Genomic DNA, 20,311 nt, shown 5'->3' on the forward strand with positions numbered 1-20,311 from the left:
TCCCCATCCACCAAGCGCAACACCTTAACTAGTGGCTCAGCAAGCTTCACAATCTCTGCTGCCTTTCTCCAAAAAGTTTCATCATGGACTTTCCTTTTCAATTCTCTGTCTTCTGGTTTGTTAGACCAATTGCTTTGATTCCATTCATCACTGGAAAACATCTTTTGCAAGTTTCTATGTTGGGAAAGCATAGATTGCAATGTCAAAAAATGTGTAGCAAATCTAGTGATGGCAGGCCTAATAATATCCTTGCCTCCAGTGTGTTTCCTCATGAGACTCAAAACCAGTGTATGATTGTAGATAAATTTTGTTATGCTTTTGGCATTATCTACAGTGTTTCTGACCCAATCTAATTTTCCAATATCCTCAAGCATGAGGTCTATGCAATGTGCAGCGCATGGGGTCCAAAAGATGGTCTTGTGTTTTTCCTCTAACAGTTTACCAGCAAGAACATAGTTAGAGGCATTGTCTGTGATGATTTGAACAACATTAGCCACCCCCACATCCTCAATAACCTCATCCAATAGCTGAAACAACAAGTGGCCATCTTTTACCTTATCAGATGCATCAATTGATTTTAAAAACATGGTTCCCTGTGGGCAGAAGACAAGAAAGTTTATGATGGTACGGTTTCTTTGATCAGTCCATCCATCTGACATGATGGTACACCCTGTTCTTGCCCATGAGTCCCTGAACTCTTGCAAATACTCATTAATGGATTGAATTTCTTTCTGCAAACGAAACCCCCTTAGCTCTTGCATAGTAGGGCCTTTGAAGCCTTTTCCAGCAGCATGTATGGCATCAAACATAGGCTCATAATATGGTGAACGAGCAGCATTAAAGGGGATATCAGCATCATACCACCATCTAGCTATGTAGTCACAAGCAGTCTCCCTCAATTCTTTCTTCCAATGGTCATCTAAAGTGGGCTGAATTTGACCTTTACTAGCTTCAGGACCATGTGCATCTGATGGAGAGGAGGGAGTGAAATAACTTTTGATAGTCACATCACCCTTCATTCTACCCTTTCCCTTATCTTGAACAGAACCAAAAGAGGGAGGAACATAACGGAAAGGGTTGGATGCCTCAGTTTGAGGGATAGAGGAAGAACCCTCAAAATCATAGTGGGGGTTGGTAGCCATCATTCTTTGTATCTCCCTCTTCCTCCCAATTTCAGCCTGTATCTCTTTTTGCCTAGCCTTATCTTCTTTAAATTTTTCAAAGCTGGCCACCAAATTCTTTCTAATCTCCTCAATTTCATCAGAGGGACATGCGGTAATTTGGCCTTTAATCCCTGCCAAGTGTTGTTTCAGCCTATGAATCCCCCCAAGACCTTCCTTAATTTTCCTATGGCAAAACTTGCAATGCATCTGACTATCAACCATTTCAACATATGCCCAAGCAGGATCTTTTGCTCTAGGTGCCATTTTTTGACTAGGAAAACAATCTGAAAATGAAAAAAAAAAAAAAAAAAATTTGATTCAATGTTCATTTATTTGACAAAAAACACTCTCTAAGCTTTCTTGATATGCACCTAAAATTTACTAAGCAAAAACAGATTTATAGAGGTGGAAAAAAATACCTCCAGGCACAAACTGCCTCCTCAAGCTTGCTCCAAGAATCAGCTCCTCAATGCTGCTCCAAATGGCTGCCCAAGAAGCTCCTCACTCCAGCTACAATGCTCCTCCAAGACTCCTCACTGCTGCTCCAAAACAAGCTCAAGAACTGCTCACTAATTCTCAAAGAAGACTCTCACTCAAATGCATAAGACTGCTGTGAGTGAATGAGAGCATTTGGCTGTCTTAAATAGGGTTTGGGAGGGGGAAATGGACCCCAAAAGCATTTAACAATTTACCATTACCCTTTGGAATCCATAAACTGAATTGCACTTTACCAAAAATCACAAAAAAGTTAATTTTTTTCATGTTTTACGCTGCCCAGCCGTTGGTTCTTTGACTCGGCCGAGTCAATACGGACCCGGCCGGGTTGACCGAGTCATAGTTGACTCGGTCAACCGAGCCGGGTTGCTGGCCGGGTCATAAATTTTGGTGTTGGCTCGGTTCGAAACGGCCGTTTCGGAGTTGACTCGGCCGGGTTGTAAAACAATGCCGGAGGATAGGTGGTTCCCTTAGGCTTTGATCTTTGGCCTAGGGAAGTGTCCAAAATAATTTAATTTTTCTCCTAAAGTAACTTTATAATTTTTATAAAGTTAAATCTAATTTAAAAGTGACTTTAAGTGATAAAGTTACTAAGTCTAATTTTAAAGTGACTTTTAGAAAGTCAATGAAAAATTAGAAAGGAAAAGTGAAATCAGGAGGATTAAATCCCATCAACATCAAATCGTATCGATAGCCACATCATAAAAAACTGAAATTGAGAGATTAGTCCAAGATCTTTTAAAATGTGGCATTATCACAAAAAGTAGAAGTTTGTATGCTGCTCTAGTTGTATTATTTTAGAAGAAAGATGGATCGTTCAGATTATGCATTGATTATCGAGGACTAAACAAAATAACAATTAAAAACAAGTTTCCAGTCCCTTTAATCGATGAAATGTTGGGTGAACTACATAGAGCTAAATACTTCTCAAAATTGGACTTAAGGTCAGGGTATTACCAAATCATAATAAGGTTGGAAGACATAGCGAAACTGCGTTCTTGGACTTAAGTGACTCTTCATTAATCATATTTGAAGTTAGCATTTCTAATTGATGACACTGCACTAAATAATATGGTGCTCCCTTTCAGATCATTTTCATCATCTGGGATGATGATACAATTTGATTCTGAAGGGGTTGAAACCCATATAACTTGTATTTCTTCCCTTCCCATTTAAATTTTATAAATTGCTTTTGATGGTTGGCAGAGTAGGTGCCTAGGGTTTGTAGCCATTGGATACTTAGGACCACATCCACTCCTAATGGTACAGTGTAGAACAGAGACTCTAGATTATAGTCTTGAATCTGTAATTTGACTTTATGGCATTTCCCTACCTTTTCAATTTTCTTACTGTCAACTACCATAACTTTCATGTTGGGCATAGGAAACGTGAAAATGTTGAGCCTTTTCGCCATAGTTGAGTCCAAAAAGTTGTGGGTGCTACCGATATCGATTAGAACCATTACGTTGCTTTTTTATATGACCTTTTAACTTTAATGTCTAGGGTTGTGATATACTTGTCATCATTGATAATGACACTTGCCAAATATTCTCGTTACCTGGTTTTGAAGAAAATTGTGCAAAATATTCGATCTCTTCTACATCTAATTCTTCACTCTCTGAATCATTAGTAGCTTCACACTTATAAAGGTTCTGGGTTTCTTTTCCCTTAGCACATCTATGTTTAGGGTCCCATTTTTCGCCACAATGTTTGCACTTGCCTTCTTTCATTCTTTGCATTTCCAAGTTACTTTTTTCTCCTTCACAAAGATGTGGTGGAACATATTTTGTGTTATCCATGTTCGCAGTTTGGGTAAATCTTTGTCTCGAATATACTCTTTCAACTTTTGGCCACTGCATCTTTTCGTGCTTCTTTTCAGTGGTTTTTGCCTTCTGTCTTGCTACTTCTATAGAAGTGATGTCATGAAGCTCAAGCTTGGCCTGGAGATGGGGTTTAAGTCTCGTAATGTATGACTGAATGAGTCTCTAACAATCTAGGTACTCGTGTAGCTAAAGTTTCCCATTCTCGAGTGTATTCGTCCACATCTCCTTTTTGTTGCAATCTGGTGAGTGTTGAGAAGAACTCTTCTTCCTTGACACCTTGGGACCTCTTAAAGAATGCAAATTTAATTTTGTTCCAACTAATAGCAAGTGTCATCTTTTTGCACCACATATACCAATTATATGCTTTACCTTCCATTTGCATACATGCATGCTTGATCTTTTCATCATCATTGTCAATACCGTAAATCCCGAAATATTCTTCTGCTTTATTGAACCACGCAACACTGCACTTCTCGTTACCGTCGTATTTGGAGAGCTCAAGTTTTGCTCTTCGTTGATATGTAGCAACTGACGAAGTGAAGAAGGGGTATTGATTTCCGAGTTGCATATTTGAGTATTGATTCCAGAGCTGCATATTTTGAAAATTTGTGTTACTATTTTGTTGATGGGGGATGGATGATGCCTTTGGAGACTCAGAGTTCTCGTGTGAGTCTGACAAGTTTGATGTACCCGAAGAATTGAGATGTTGAGTAGCTTCATTATTCTGGGGTATTTAATCAGGTGCAATCTTCAACTTGTCACAAATACAAGTAAACATCACCATTGCTTGATTATGATTTGGATCCACCTTATTTGAAAGGATTGCATGATCCTTTATAAATTCGTTATGATTCTGCGTGCGCTGATTCTCTATTCTCTTCAGTATATCCTAGAGCTCCCTGATTTCATTGGAATGTCTAGTAACCTTATTCTCAAGATCAATTATAATTAAGAATAACGAACCTTATAACTATATAACCAAGGATAACCGACAGCGAAGAAGGTATGTACGTGAACAGTCGGTAGGATTTGACAGTTGAATGGATTATTTTGCGGCTGGTTAATACAAACAGCGGCTGCAACGTCTGATGGTGTGGACAAGGAGTATATACCAGATGGAGCACGATGAAGCGGTAGGGATGTCGGACTAGCAGTATGGAATAGCGAAACAGGGAGTCGTGGGTACACAGCATAATGGCTAATGTTGATGGCATCGAAGGCTGAGCAAGAAGGATTCAGCAGTGGAATGCAGTGACAGCGGATTTTACGAACAGTGGATGCAGTTGAGATAGTAAGTTCAGCGGTGGCTCTGATACCAAATGGAATCGACAAACTCAGTAAATAATGGTTATACATATATATTTTATTAGTAAATTTCAAGATGATTACAAATGTGGGAGGCCCCCAGCTTAAACACTGCCTTGGGTGCCTCTTGATGAATTGGCATGATTTTTGATCATGCCCTTTGTCTAATGAATTAATAATTACAAACTTGATTAAATTTTACATAACAGAGAGCCTGAATTCAAGGATGTTTAAAGGCAAAATCTTGTCCACTTAAGTGAGGCACTAGACCTTGATAACAAATACTGAGTACAACATAAACACAAAGCAAACACATAAATCATTTGGCGTACACTTCCTACACAAACATTGGATCTCATTTTCAAAACATTCATCATACTACTAATTACTAGAATATGTTAAAATTTAAAAACCATTAAAAGCAAAGTGAACATTACCGGTTAATCCATGAAAGCCAAACTGGCATTTAATTTTTAGAATATGCTAACCCATTAAATTTCTTTGAAAAGATCTGATAGAACAAAGACTGGCCTCAGTTGATGGTAACCTCATCATCATCATAATTGAATGATTTTACAAACCAAACAAAGATGTCATGTCTATCAGATGACAATCACCTATTATGTTTCAGGTTTATTAAATGTATATAAATTACCCTTAAAGATATCAGTCAAAATAATACAAGTGAGAAAAACAGCGGACTTAATGGATATTCCCAATATCTGAAAGCATAGATGGCACAAATTGATTTCATTATTCATACATTGAAACAGACTGGAGGGATGCAAGAGAAAGCGTGAAAGTACGTCAAATAATTTATTTGCAAACATAAGAGAATTATACCTGTGCTATTGAAGTGAAGCATTCAAGCAACGGAAAAAGATCCCTGTCAAAGTTTGAGTGTTGCTGCCACTTTGCAATCAGTGGTGGCATCAGAATCTCAAGATATTTAGCCTGTTTAAAATAAGATAGTTAAACAAATCAGATAAAAATAAAACATGGCAATATCTAATAATATATTAAATACATCAAAATAATATATAATAACAATATAACATATCAAAATATAATAATACATATCAGAATGTATCCCCATCACTATTCACACAAGAGCAAACACACCAGAGGCTAAGAATCAAATTTGTAGCAATGCACGGATTTGGCAACCATGCACATCAACTTGTTGCTGGTTAAATGAAGGAAATTACATGGATCATGAACAACACAAATAGGTCAAGAGAAAATTATGTATCCAGTGTGAACATGGATCGCAATCATCTCAAGGCTGTGTCCATAATAATTATCAGACACAAGGACCTAGACAACAATTTTCTTCTGTTGTGTGTACATATTATTTCTTCTAGAAATCAAGGGTGTCTCTTAAAATGTTGGAAAAACAATTTACTGTTTCATTCTCTTCATTAAATGTTCTCGGCAGGCATAACCAAACAATAGGGAGAAACTCCCAATATTCCCACTTCCTCCCTTAACAATAAGAATGAATAAAATGATAGCAAACAAAGGTACTGCGTCTTGGAAAACAAAATGGAATAAGGTGTTTCCCCATTTTCTTTAGCTCTCATGGCATACACTTTCTTACATTCATGTTACTTTCCACATTAACAGCCTTAACTAGGTAAGGTAAGATAAAAATGTCTAGTGAGGTGGTCCTGTTGATGCACATTTGTATCATTTCCTGTAACTCATCAACCATAAAACAGTTTTTTTTCTAATGGTAATACTACCGTAATACAATTGTTCTAGCTTGAACATTGGTCAGCTAAGTGTAGTGATATAGATGCAAAAGAAAATTGAGCACGATAAAATAAAGGAAGGTAGAATTTAAACAGAATAGAAAATTAAGAGTATTTATTTTTCTACTTCTAATTAAAATAAATATTGTGACATATATACTGCCACTGATTTAAAATACAAACAAAAAAACTTAGGAAAAGCAGAACACTACAAAATAAATATTTGTTAGAACAATCAATACTGCAGACATTAAGGCACCAGGGTGTAGATCAATTGGCAATATGATGCACTGTTAAGGCACTCCTTGTTACATAGCGGGTTCAAACCCCTGACCAGCTACGTCACAAGGAGTGCCCCAAAAGTGCAATAGAAAGTTAAGAATATGTACTTTTTCACTTCTAATCAAAATAAATATTGTGACATATATACTGCCACTGACAAACAATACTGCAACCATTAAGATCAATTGGCGATAGAGTGCACTGTTAAGGCACTTCTTGTGGCGTAGCTGGTTCAAACCCCTGACCAGCCCTCTGTGCCACTTGAAGGGCCACATTCATATTCCTGGACGTTATAGTGGTAGCAGTTGGAATTGACCCCATGTCATACAAATATCAGCCTGCCCTAATTGCCGATTTTTCCAGTTCAAAAACAAAGAAAAAAGCACTGCAAATATTAAGGGGAACATGTGACGCAGCTTCCTTCAATATTTTGCTTTCATAGTTGAAATGATGGAAGTTAATGGAAACACCAGGGATTACAGAAGCATCCCAGAAAAGATGTAATCAGAATATTCCCTAGCATTTATAATTTAGTTCTAACATAGTAAACAAAATCTTCCCCGGTTTAATGATCATAGATGTAAATTCTCATTTAAATTCTAGTTTTGACATAGTTATTACATATAGTGCTGACAATGATCTCCAAGCTTCCAAGTATTTTGGGAAATGTGCTTACTATAGTTATATAAACATAACTGGCTATTAGGTATCACGAAAGAGAATATCACCCTGCAAGCACTTTGGAAAAGATATTCAAGTGTCTTGGTATCATTGCAAATTCACTAAAATTATCAAATGAGGAGAAATTTTGTGTTTCTTTTGAAATATCACAACATAGAAGCGAGTTCCTTCACTTCAAAGAACTTTTATTTTGCATGTTAGGGTTAGTGGAAGCCTTCAGGGTTCAAGACTTTTTCGTTTTTTATTCACTTTGAAGCATTAAAAATGTGAAAAACTTCTGGAAACTGCCAGCAAGCTGGGAAAACTGCCCAAATGTTCCCAGAAGCCATCAGATAAAACTGATCAGCTTATGGGTGCTGCTGAGTAGTTCACATAATGGTTTCCAGCAACAGGATAGGTTTCGGAAACCAGAGACGAGTTTCCAGTGACTGGAAATGTTTAAGAAATGAGAAACAGCACTCCAACCTGCCAGAAACAGTTTCTGGCATTCACTGGAAAACACAAAGAGACATCAAGCAGAAACAAGAATATATATTGCTTATAAGTACAACCTGATTGAGCTCGCCTCCAACAGCATCTGCAAGTGTACCAATTGCATCATACACAATTCGAAGATTCCGTCTCTGCATAAAAGACGGCATAAAATTTTCTCTTAATGCTCAATTGGTTAATAAAACAAAATTACTGTAAATCAAAAACATAGTGATAAAGAGTCAATGGTGAAGACTACGATAAATAAGAATTAAAGGATACAGCAATCCACAAAATAGAAATCACTTATTAGAGTAGGAACAGAAGTTTATCAATCGTCAGGTCAGGAAAAGTACAGTCAGATCATAAAAATTATAATATATTTCATTATTAACACAGACCCTGATCATTACAAGCAAATGCATCTGGATGGCATATGAAAAATTCAACAGTGAAACATATTGCCATAAAACTGTGGTCAAATGCCATTCTGATTAAAATCTATATAACTTTGGCGATGGAGTTGGCGATAGCTGATCAAATGCAGGTGTCCTACCCATTTTTGTTTCCTGGCTAAGCAAATGTAAATATGATTGTAAATTTCTGTATAGAGCTGCGTATATAAAGCTCACAGTGGTCTTTTGTGCTTGGTTTAAAGCATGTTTGTAAACATGTTCGGGTGTACAACACTGAGGACAGTATTCCTCCAGGGAGGTGGGGTTTATGACAGCTGTTTTTGGTTAATCCCCACTTGTAAAAATCTATAAATATTGTTGTAATTAAAATTGTGGAAATAAAAACACAATTAACTGGCTGAGAAGTGGGACACAATTAAATGCCAGCCATGGGCTGAATGGTGTACTCTAAGGGAGCTGACTGTATATTTATGAAGTTAGAGGAAGTGTATGGGCTTCCCCAAAAGGGAGGACAACCCCATTCTCCTCTCGGGCAAGTCCACAAGCTTCCAGGATTCATGTCAAGAGTCCCTGTCCTTATTATTATGTAAGAGACCCTTCTAGGGCTTTATCTATCAAGAAAGAAATTTATTTTGATGTAACTTAGGTCTTTAAGGCCTCCTCCACCAAGTCAACCTCAACCTGGAAAGTAACTATGCTGGCAGGGAAATTTTTTTGAAGCAATCAATTTGAATTAGGCAGCAGCAGCAATAGACGAGAGCTCTCGGAAAAAGCAGTTAGAGGAAGTAGAGAACAACAAGCAGAGTTGATGAACAGCACTAGAGCTGGAAGAGAATTTCGAGGAGGAACAACAACAGCTCAAACAACAGTTCGACCACTGGTTGATGCAACAGTTGATGACATATTTGCACCAGTTGCCCGATATACCACCATCCGTTCAATCATTGCCCTTGTTGCCTCTCAAGGATGGAATTTACATCAAATGGATGTCAAGACCGCCTTCTTGCATGGTTCACTTAAGGAGGAAGTCTATGTAGAACAACCCGAGGGGTTCGAAGTTCTAGATCGAAAGACACATGTATGCAGGTTGAAGAAAGCCCTCTATGGGTTGAAGCAAGCTCCCCAGGCTTGGTATGAGAGGATCAATAGTTATCTGATGAAGCTGGGTTTTACAAGAAGTGAAGCTAATCTGAACCTTTACTTTAAGGTTGAAAATGATAGACCTCTCATCTTGGTACTTTATGTGGACAATCTCTTTCTAACAGGTGCAAACCCTCTTATTTATCAATGCAAGAGGGAGTTGGCTTCTGAATTCGAGATGAAGGACCTAGGATTGATGCACTACTTCCTAGGCTTGGAGGTCTAGCAAAAGCCAGGTGATATTTTCCTTTCCCAAGGAAAATACATTGTGAAGCTACTTGAAAGATTTGGGATGGTGGATTGTAAGTCCGTGACTACTCCGATGGAACTTAACTTCAAGAAGTTATGCAGAAGTGTTGCTGGGCCCGATTTGGGAAATCCTTCTGAGTATCGTCAACTCGTGGGGGTCCTGATGTTCTTGGTGAACTACCGTCCGAACATATGCTTTGCAGTGAATACATTGAGTCAATTTATGGTCGAGCCTCATCACATACATTGGATTGCTGCCAAGAAACTCTTGAGATATCTCTGGGGCACAATCACCTATGGACTGAGATACACAACTAGGAATTTGAGGCTCCACGGTTATTCTAATGCTGACTAGGTTGGCAGTATGGTGGATCATAAGAGCACATTAGATGTTTCTCATTAGGTTTTGCTTCGATATCCTGGATGAGCAGGAAGCAGAAATCGGTTTCTTAGAGCACCGTCGAGGCTGAATATATCGTTGCTAGTATGGCCTCCTGTGAAGTTCTTTAGTTGAGAAAGCTCTTTACTGAGTTGTTTGGGCATGTGTTGGATACAACAGTAACCTACTGCGACAACCAAAGTCCGATTTGTCTTTCTGAGAATCTTGTGTTTCATGACCACTCCAAGCATATTGATATCAAGTACGAATTTATCCAGGATATGGCACAACGAGGAGCAATAAGGCTCCATCACATTGGGATTGATGAACAGGTTGCAGATATTCTTACGAAGCCACTGGCGAAGGTCAAGTTCTTAACCTTCCGTGAACGACTTGGAGTCGTGGAGACACCCTCTTATGAGGGCCCATTTGAGTTGGATATTGAGCTCTGGGAGCTCAAGGGGGCTTGGGGGTACTTCTTGGAGCTATGAGCGACCATAGGGTGAGTAGTTCACCTTCCCTTAGTGGTGCATTGTGTATACGGTGAGTGGTTCACCTTCCCCTATGATACCCCATGATGGTTGATATATGCATAGGATGAGTGGCTCACCTTCTCCTATGGCATATGAGCAGGATGAGGGGTTCAACTTCTCCTGCTGATACGTCCTACCCATGCAGTACGAGACTCATGGGAAGTACCCCTCATCTAGCCAATGAGTAGGGAAATGAGGATAGGGACCATATAACTATCGATGGACACATTGTGTACTACCGTACTCCCTATGTTAGGATGTTTGATATTGATCTGCGATCAATGAAGACTGACTTCAGGTCAGTGGAGAGTGGTATGATACACTCTCGATCATTTCTTCTTCATTATTTTTTCATGGTTCAGTAGAGCAGGGATGACAGAGATGGGACATATTGTCAGATGGTTTGGCAGATGGATTTCTCCCTAGTTTAGAGGGAGTGTTAAAATTGGCAACTAGGGCCAAACTCCACCTTTGACAACCCATATGATGGAGATGATATTTTTATTGGATTCCTCTTTCCGAGAGGTGCAGGATTAATCTAAGGATCATCTCATTCTGACAAGCAAAAACAGAATTCTGAATTTATTTTTCTATGGACAAATTGTCAAGGTTGGCGAGAAGTCTAATGTAGGTTCATGGAGCCCAACAAACGTGTCTCTTTACCCTCATAGTTGTGTATGGATTTCTCCCTAGTTTAGAGGGAGTGTTAAAATTGGCAACTAGGGCCAAACTCCACCTTTGACAACCCATATGATGGAGATGATATTTTTATTGGATTCCTCTTTCCGAGAGGTGCAGGATTAATCTAAGGATCATCTCATTCTGACAAGCAAAAACAGAATTCTGAATTTATTTTTCTATGGACAAATTGTCAAGGTTGGCGAGAAGTCTAATGTAGGTTCATGGAGCCCAACAAACGTGTCTCTTTACCCTCATAGTTGTGTATAAATAAAAGAGGCATTTTCCTCATTCGGAAACATATCATTGACTTTTGGGCTGATTTGGACTATCTTTAGATGTCGAGTTGACTAGGTTTGACCGAGCTCATTTGGAGGAGTTTTTATGCTTGTTTGACCATCGTTGACTTTCTGGTTACGACATCCTGTTGACTGTTATTTGAGTGGATTGTTTTACAGTGATTGGGCAAGTAAATTTTGTATGATGTACTCCTCTCTATTGAACTTTTGAAGAATAATAAGAAGATTTGATCAAAGGGTTTTCCCCACATTGGGATTTTTCTGTAGCATCCCCTGAATCTTGTGTCTTCTTGTCTTGGCTTGTCCTCTACTTAATGTTTATGTTCTATCTGCATTTACTCTCAATGTGAATGTGATTGCTAATCTGGAATTTGATATTGGGCTTATAAGAAAAATTGAAGTAAATTGCTCTAAAGCAATGAACATACCATTGTTATCTAAATTTTAACAAAATTTCAGGATTACTTTTGTTTTTCATTTCATTTAAGCAATTTTCATTTTAGAGCAATATTTTGAAGGCACTAGTTGTTTACATGTTCCATACTTATCTCATATATTGATGGCTATTGCTCACATCCATTTTGCTTATAAATCTCAAGTAATTTATCTCACTTTAACAATTCTCCTAGAACCTCGCATTTTTAACTTAGTTTTCCTTTAGGGACCACCCCCATAGCTACCCTAGGAGATAGCTTAAACGGAGAGACTTAGGATTAGTGTGACAACCCCTTCTCTAAGTTCCCTGCCATCAACCACACCTTGTGGGATTGAAGGCTTTTCTCACTAACTTGTAGGTAGGTGTAGGTGGCAGGAGTAACAAGGTGTAGGTATTCCATAATGTCCAACAAATGACCATAAGTACGTCAATGGGACTAAAGGATACAAACAATACAAGTACAATGCGGCAGTGCAAACGCAACTTCTAGAAAATGCCAAAGCTAAATCTCGGATAAAATGATGTAAAGGAAGATACAACAATAGCAAAACCTCATAAACATGTATATAATTGAATCATGTAGAAGGCTAAGTGAACAAGTCTAGCGTTGGAAGTTGATGATGTCAACAATGCCCAACTATGAGAGCCAACATCAAGAGGGGCGAGAGTGTGGTTGGTTCACTATCAAAGTCCTCTAGATCCAACAAGGAATCTAACTACATGATCCTGGTGAGTACGTGGGAGAAAGAGATACTCCTATCATCCGAGACCAAAGGAATGAAGCTCTAGATAAGTCTTTGGTTGCTCTGTTAAGGATAGGGAAGATTCTGTCTAGAGGGCCTATTCAAGAAACATTCAGTATTAAACCCTTTGACACGCTATGTGTGAGTGAATTGATGTGTTCCTCAACACCTCTACAAAGGTCTCTAGGGTACCAATTCGCCTCCCAAAAGGGGGGGATGAGGGGAGACTCACAGTCTCACCACTCTATTATCTAAAATATGATAGCTTATCGCTTGTTGTTCCAATAAATCGGATCAACCTGAAAGGATGATGTGATCATTTGAATCATCCCCAAATGAGGTGGGTTATGTAAATCTAAGATTTGTGTCTAAATATCTCCCTAATGAAGAGGGCTAGGCATTTCTGGTCAAGATAATTGAACAAGGTAGAGAGGGATCCTCCCAAGTCTCTATATAGATAATGATATTGTTTGTAGATCTCATAGTATATGGGGCACCGAAAAATGAGGTGCATTTCAACCTCCGGCTCCTGTAGGTGGCACAAGAAGCAGACCCAATCAAACAATGGTATATGGTGACCAGTCTCCACACGAAATCGATGTGACCCAACTCGAATTTGCCCCGGTGGGATCTTGAGTGAGTGCATCCAGCGTCGATGAGGCCATCCTGCAGCTCCAATAAGTGTTCTAGGTAGATTGACATCTTTGAGCCAAGGCTCACACAGGGGGATGTCCAAGTGACCTAAATGTATAATTTGTATATATCCTTTTTGATAGCATGATTATGTATATGTTGAGTCAGTAACAGATCTATTAGTATGTCAAGGAGAAACTAAATGGAGGAAGGTACTATGGGGAGATGGTCATCAACCAAAGGAGTCGAGACGCCTTTGCAAACCATCTACAAGCACAACCTGAGGGAGTATCCAAGCAATGGCCTCTCAAGAACAAAGTAGAAAAATACGAGTATCTCTCTCTCCTGGTATGGAGGAAAGTAACCAAACAGAAAGTGACCTCAAGACGAAATGGGTGGACGATGATAATGGGCTACAGAACTGTGCGTTTGGAGTGGATGGTGCACTGAAGAAGCAAGGTCTGGAATCTCTCCATCGTGGCCCAATCTGACTGTAGTAAACTTGGTGCCCAAGTCTCAGAACCATAGAGTACAATGGGCCTAATAATGGCCTTAATGAGGTAGAGCTTAGACAAGATTTCCTGGAACTGTGCCTAGAAGCATTGTCGATCGGTGAGCGCTGGGGAATCATAACCTTTACTCAGTCAAGGTTTGAGTGTATGTTGCATACCAAATTTGGGTCCTATGAACTATACCCCCCAGTACGTGTAAGATGTGGTGATCTTAATCTCTATCCTGCGGTACTAGAAGTGTAGGTCTACAATAGAGTTCTTTGACGCATTGAAGATAAGAACCTTGGTTTTACCCAAGTTGACCTTCAACTGTCGAAGGTCACATAAATTGACGAACGCATCAATCTATCTCTAATTTCTCAGAAGTAGAGGACAACTAGACCAAGTCATCAGCGAAGAGGAACAAAAAGATAAAAACATGGTGCAATAGGCAGTCGTCATCGTCCTATACATGCTCATGGAGGAAACACTCGAGCTCATCAACATAAATCCCAAAGAGAGTCGGAGAGAGAAGGCACCCTTGCTTCACCCCAATAGTACTTTTAATCAAGTTCGAAAGACATAATATCTCATTATAGCAATACAGAGGATCACCAATATGTCAATGTTGCAGAGTCTCTAGAATAATGCCTCACTTGGGTGTATCAAAAGCTTTCTAGAAAACGCAATTGTAAACCCGCAAAGAGCGATGGCGAGCCTCATCAATGATGGCTCTGAGGATGAAGATGTGATCAATTGTCAAGTAGTATGGGAGGAAGCATGTGTGTCCTCTAGCTCTAAGATGTTAATCCTCTAGTTCTTCAAAAATCCATTGACGTAGAACTATGGCATAAAGCTTGGAGAATGTGTGTCCCAACATGATAGTCATGTCGTTATTTAGATTAGCATTGCTCCCATATTTGAGGATCGGATGGATGATGTGTCTCTTGTCCAGGAGGGGGTGAAGCCTGAACAAGCCACATGGTTAAAAAGCTTTGCAATATTTGACTCAACTTTCAAGCGATTGGATGCCATGCTTGAGGAATTCAACCTAAAACCCATCCTCATCAGTCGCTATATTGGTACTCAAAGCTCTGGCTACCCTCTTGGTTGCAAGTTCAAAGAAAAGGTGACATAAGCTGGGAGCGGATGGGATATAGGGGGTGGTTGTCCAAAGATGTCGTAAATGGAGGTGTTGTGGGAGAATATGGTATGGGGGTCAAGGTTGATAGAGATGGCATGATGTCTAGGAAAAAGGGCCCACCAAAAAGCTTTCGGGGAGTGGCGAAGAGCAAAATGATTAAGAGTCGGATGTTAGAGAGAATAAAAAAGGTTGTTACCACTCTGCAGCAACCTTACATGCCACAAGTCTCAAGTAAACCATAATTCCATAGAGAGAAACTCTTTCTTTGTACATGCACATTTTCCATACTAGAGAAAAAAGCGTAGAGTAGCCTCACCTTCTAGCTAGGTTTTCTTCCATAAAGGTTTCCAATGGCAAAATTTGCATCTATTGTGGATTGTTTGTGTATTTCTTTCTCCTCTATATCTCGCATTTCATCTATTTCATTTAATTAAGCTGAAAATCAGTTAATTAAAGAATCTGAAATCTAAAGGAAATATTAATAGTAAAGATTTCTGTAATTTTATCAAATATGTTGTGATGAACTATAACAGTGGAATATCCACGGCAGTTTACAAATCACTTGGCCATATAGGTACCTTGTTGCAGAACTTTATTCAACCCTGACCTTGTTCCAAAGTTGCCATGTATCCATTTTCAAAATCTATCAGAGATCAGTGTTCCTAGAGTCTTAGCATATGTTGTAACTTGTACAATAGTAAGAATTTTCCAGTTCAGACCTTCAAGTATCTATGTTTAGCAGTTTTTTCTCATGCATCCAACTTACATGCAGATTTTAAAATGTGAGTGGGAGGTGTTGCCAACTCATATGCACATGGCAGGAAACAAAAAGCCCATTGCCCAATGGACAAGACACCTGCAAAATTTTTGAAGATCAAAAGTCCAGCAAGGTATTTTTCCCCTTTTCTCTCTCTATCTTCTCTCTCATATTTTGTACCCCTGCAGAGGAATTGTAATAAAATGACACTATCATGACAAACTTATTTAACAGACTTAGTCAACTTGAGAATCGGTTACTAAGGGAATCCACTCTAGAGTTCTTTTTTCACTTGACTAATTATTTTCGTTTTTTAGCAATAAATAACTAAAACAGTTTTTTCACTCATAGCCTCCAAAAGTGGTGTGTGTCTTAATGGTTGGGCCTTGAGTATGTTTCTCAGACTAGGGTCAATATAAAATGGCTAGATATCTTTTGGATTTTTAAATAATTAAAAATTTCCACATAACAGAAATTTTTTATTAATTTTGTACGTAATAAATAAAAAGTGGCACTAGGAAATACTGTATGGCATATGAGTGCTCAAAATTCATGCTCAGGGCACCAACATTATCCTAGTACCCACTTTGGGGTCCAAAAAATAATTATTTCCTTATGAAATCCCACTTTTACTCATAAAAGTGGAAAAAAGACAAGGAAATTCCAAAATTAAATAATTGGGGACAGTGCAGAAGTAGGTCTTCAGTCAACTAAATATGACAAACAGTCAAGTGAAATGACTTGGCAAAGAAGTTTGAGTTTTATGATGACTTGGAATCAAACTAAGGGAGGGACAAATTGCCTCCTACCATAGCCAGTAAAGGGCACCAAATCCCACCAAAAGACGGTTGAGTTGCACAAAGAGGGGGCTATGTTTGGGTTCTTAATGGTAGATGAGTTTGTTGTTAGTTATGTGGCAGCTTAGCCATGTTTTTGATGGGGAGTTAACTCCCACAATCCCCACATCTGTTCACACAAGATACTCAGCCAACAAAAGCCAGCATGCAGCCCTCTCTAGCAATCTCCACGCAGTCACATCTAGAAGCCTATCTTATGTTGAAGAAAGTGTAACTACGTTCGGTCTTCATAAATATGAAATGTACTTTTGATTCTTGTATTTTGTAAAAGAAAGAAAAAAACGATTATTATTATTATTGAGCTTGGGTTTCTTGCCCAAGAAATTTGTTTTATAGGTCAAGCACTAATTGAAAGTGCTTCTAGGATTGTCCTAGGTCAAGAAGTCAAATAGGGACATTGTAATAATATGAAGAACCAATCGGGCATCTTGTAAATTGTAAAAAGAATTGTTTTTGTATTTTACTGAGCCTTCCAAGACCAAGTCGACCTGCCAGCCTGTCAAGTCAGCCTAGAAGCTGCAATTCGTACCACTGGAAGACCTATATATAGGAGACAGTTCGACCTCATTTGGACACATTCATTCCTCTCTCTCTCTCTTATGCGAAGGAAGAAGCAGAAAAGGATAGCAAAGAAGGCAAAAGGAGGAGAAGTGTTTTGGGTTCCTCTCTCTCTCTCTCTCTTTCTCTCCACACACGCGAAGAAGAGGGCTGAAACTATGAAACTTTTCACTAGAGTTTCAGCGGACGAGCTAGGGTTTCGTTGTGGAGGTTCAATCTAGTGAAAAAGCGCTGAAAGAAGGGCCAACAAAGTCCCCTTCTAGATCCAGAAGACAACTTAGGTCAAGAAAGGCAACAGGAGGCAAAGAAGAAGCAATTCTAGTCCACACATGTGAAGTAGTCACTGCTGTCGGGGGGCCAAAGTTGCAAATCTGCAGTTAAGGCCAAAAAGTTATGGTTGGAGGATGAAGTAGCGTCGCCAGAAGAAATTATGTTGGGTTTGGAAAGCAGTGAAGCAAGCACATTCTTGAGAAGTTGATCTTGCTCTTGGAAGGGCTTCAGTGTTGGTCAAGGGTCTTGGTATTCGTCAATAAAGAATCTATAAGAAGAAATTGAAGGGTTTTCCTCTCAAGAGGAGAGGTTTTTCCCTGGCTTGGAGCGGACATCTTGTGTACTTGTATCATGTTGATCTTCTTTTTTGGTAGTTTTTTGATGATAGAAGAACACACTAAAGAAGAAGAGGATAATTCTAATACGTAAAAAGACATCACAAGCAGTTATCATAGTTAGAAGAATCATTAATGTCATCTTGCTTAGATTCTTCAACATGGTATCAGAGTTATGGTCCACACAAGGCTTGAAAAAGCTCAACTCTATTATCAAGAAGCTTGAAAAGAAGTGTTCATCATTAGCAAATATCATCAAGCAAAGTTTCAAAGCAGTATGGAATAGTCTATTATCTTCCAAAGATCTCAAATCTTCAAAGAATGAAGGATTGTTCTCAGCCCTCACCGGAAAATTTCAAGTTGAAAACATATGGGTGATAGATAGTGGAGCTTCAAGACACATGGCTGGTTATCACAAGCAACTCAAAACCCTATCCAAAGGAAAGTACTCATACTCTGTGGAGCTTGGTGACAACAAGAGCTATCCGGTAAAAGGCATCGGATCTACATCAATTGAGCTGGAAGGAGGAGGTAACATTCATCTCAATAACATTCTATATGTCCCAGGTTTGTGCAAAAGTCTTATTTTTGTTTCATTGTTAGAAGAAAAAGGAGATAGAGTTGTTTTATAGATGGTAAGGTAGTGGTTTGGGCTAAAGATTCTAGCATTGAAAAAGCTAGAACCATTGGAGTTCGAGCAAGAAGACTCTACAGACTCTCATCTCCTCTAAATCAAGCACTTGTCCACATTGAGATAAGTCTATGTGAACTTTGGCATAGAAGATTGGGCCACCTGCATTACAAGATCTTGCCAACTTTACACTCCATTGTAAATGGGATACTAAATCTCAAAGAAGACCATGAAGGATTCTGCAAAGGTTGTGCTCTGGGAAAGAATGCAAAGAAACCATTCGCAAATAGTACATCTAGAGCTCAAGAGATTCTAGATCTCATCCACTCTGATGTATGTGGTCCCACGTCTAAATCGCTTGGAGGTCATCTATATTATGTTACTTTAATTGATGATCATTCAAGGAAAACTTGGGTTTATTTACTTAAAATCCTTGGACGAAGCATTCATAAAATTTCAAGAATTAAAGGCAGACGTAGAAAATCTTACAAAAAGAAAGATAAAGATTCTAAGGTGAGACAATGGAAGCGGGTATACTTCCAGAGAACTCATTTCTTTCTGTAAGGAGGCTGGGAATAAGAGGGAGCTTATAGTTCCATACAATCCTGAGCAGAATGAAGTAGTTGAACGAAAGAATACAGCTATAGAAGTGTCAAAATTAAGCTCCATGATCAAGATCTACCGAAATTCCTATGGGGAGAAGCAACGAAGACTGCAGTATACATTCAAAATAGAAGTCCTCACAGGTCACTTGGTGATATAACTCCAGAAGAAGTCTTCACTGGCAAGAAACCAAATATTGATCATCTCCGGATATTTGGGTGTCATGTATACATTCACATCCGCAATGACAAAAGAAAGAAGCTAGATCCCGCAAGCAAGAAAGGAATATTTTTTGGATACAGCAACTCTTCCCAGGCTTACAGGATCTACATGAAAGAAGGACATCAAATACAAGTAATCAGAGATGTAATATTTGATGAGAGCATTGCCTTCATGAAATCTAAAGATCTCCCATCTGATTTTGATAAGGATCTTCCTATGTTTGAGGAACAAGTTAATAAGGAAGAAGAAGTCTCTCATCATGAAGAAGAGGGCCCCAGTGAACCAATCTCTCTCCCTGAAAAAAGAAAGAGACCTAACTGGTTAACATGTCAAAGATTATTAAAGACGAACCATCCACTTTCAAAGAAGCAACCAAACACCAAGAATGGAAGAATGCAATGAATGAGAAATACCAATCTATTATGAAGAATGGAGTCTGGGAAATTGTCCCAAGAACGGAAAACAAATCAGTGGTAACCTCTAAGTGGTTGTATAAGACCAAACATGTTGCAGATGGAAGCACGGATAAATTCAAGGCTAGATTCATGGCTCGAGGTTTCTCTCAAGAAGAAGGCATTGACTATGAAGAGACCTTTGCTCCCACAGCAAGGTATACCACGATCTGATCTCTGATATCTCTGGCAGCATCAATGGGATGGAAGGTACATCAAATGGATGTCAAAACAACATTCTTGAATGGTACCATAGATGAAGAAGTCTACATAGAGAAACCATTGGGATTCGAAGTAATGGATAAAGAAACTCGTGTTTGCGGATTGAAGAACGCACTTTATGGCCTCAAGCAAGCTCCTAGGGCATGGTATGCTAGAATGGATGCATACTTGCAAAGGTTGGGTTTCAGGAAAAGCACAGCAGATCCCAATCTCTACATCAAAGTAGAGAAAGATGAACGAGTCATCATTCTTCTATATGTAGATGATCTTCTATTAACTGGTAATGAAG

General features: G+C 38.9%; 1 protein-coding gene across 1 annotated transcript in view; it reads right to left on the reverse strand.

Moving 5' to 3' along the window:
- LOC149218282 (transportin 1) overlaps positions 1-20,311 on the reverse strand; it is a 218,164-nt gene that overhangs the window by 121,209 nt on the left and 76,644 nt on the right. The window contains exons 17-18 of the mRNA XM_089383890.1: positions 8,055-8,126; positions 5,630-5,740 (exon numbers count right to left, since the gene is read on the reverse strand). Of these exons, the coding sequence (XP_089240016.1) occupies positions 5,630-5,740; positions 8,055-8,126 (183 nt within the window). The remainder of the gene's footprint in view (positions 1-5,629; positions 5,741-8,054; positions 8,127-20,311) is intronic.

The sequence above is a fragment of the Pinus tabuliformis genome, chromosome Q (assembly GCF_031772625.1).
Source record: "Pinus tabuliformis cultivar Carrire ecotype Pingquan chromosome Q, CPIR1, whole genome shotgun sequence".
Taxonomy (NCBI): Eukaryota; Viridiplantae; Streptophyta; class Pinopsida; order Pinales; family Pinaceae; genus Pinus; species Pinus tabuliformis.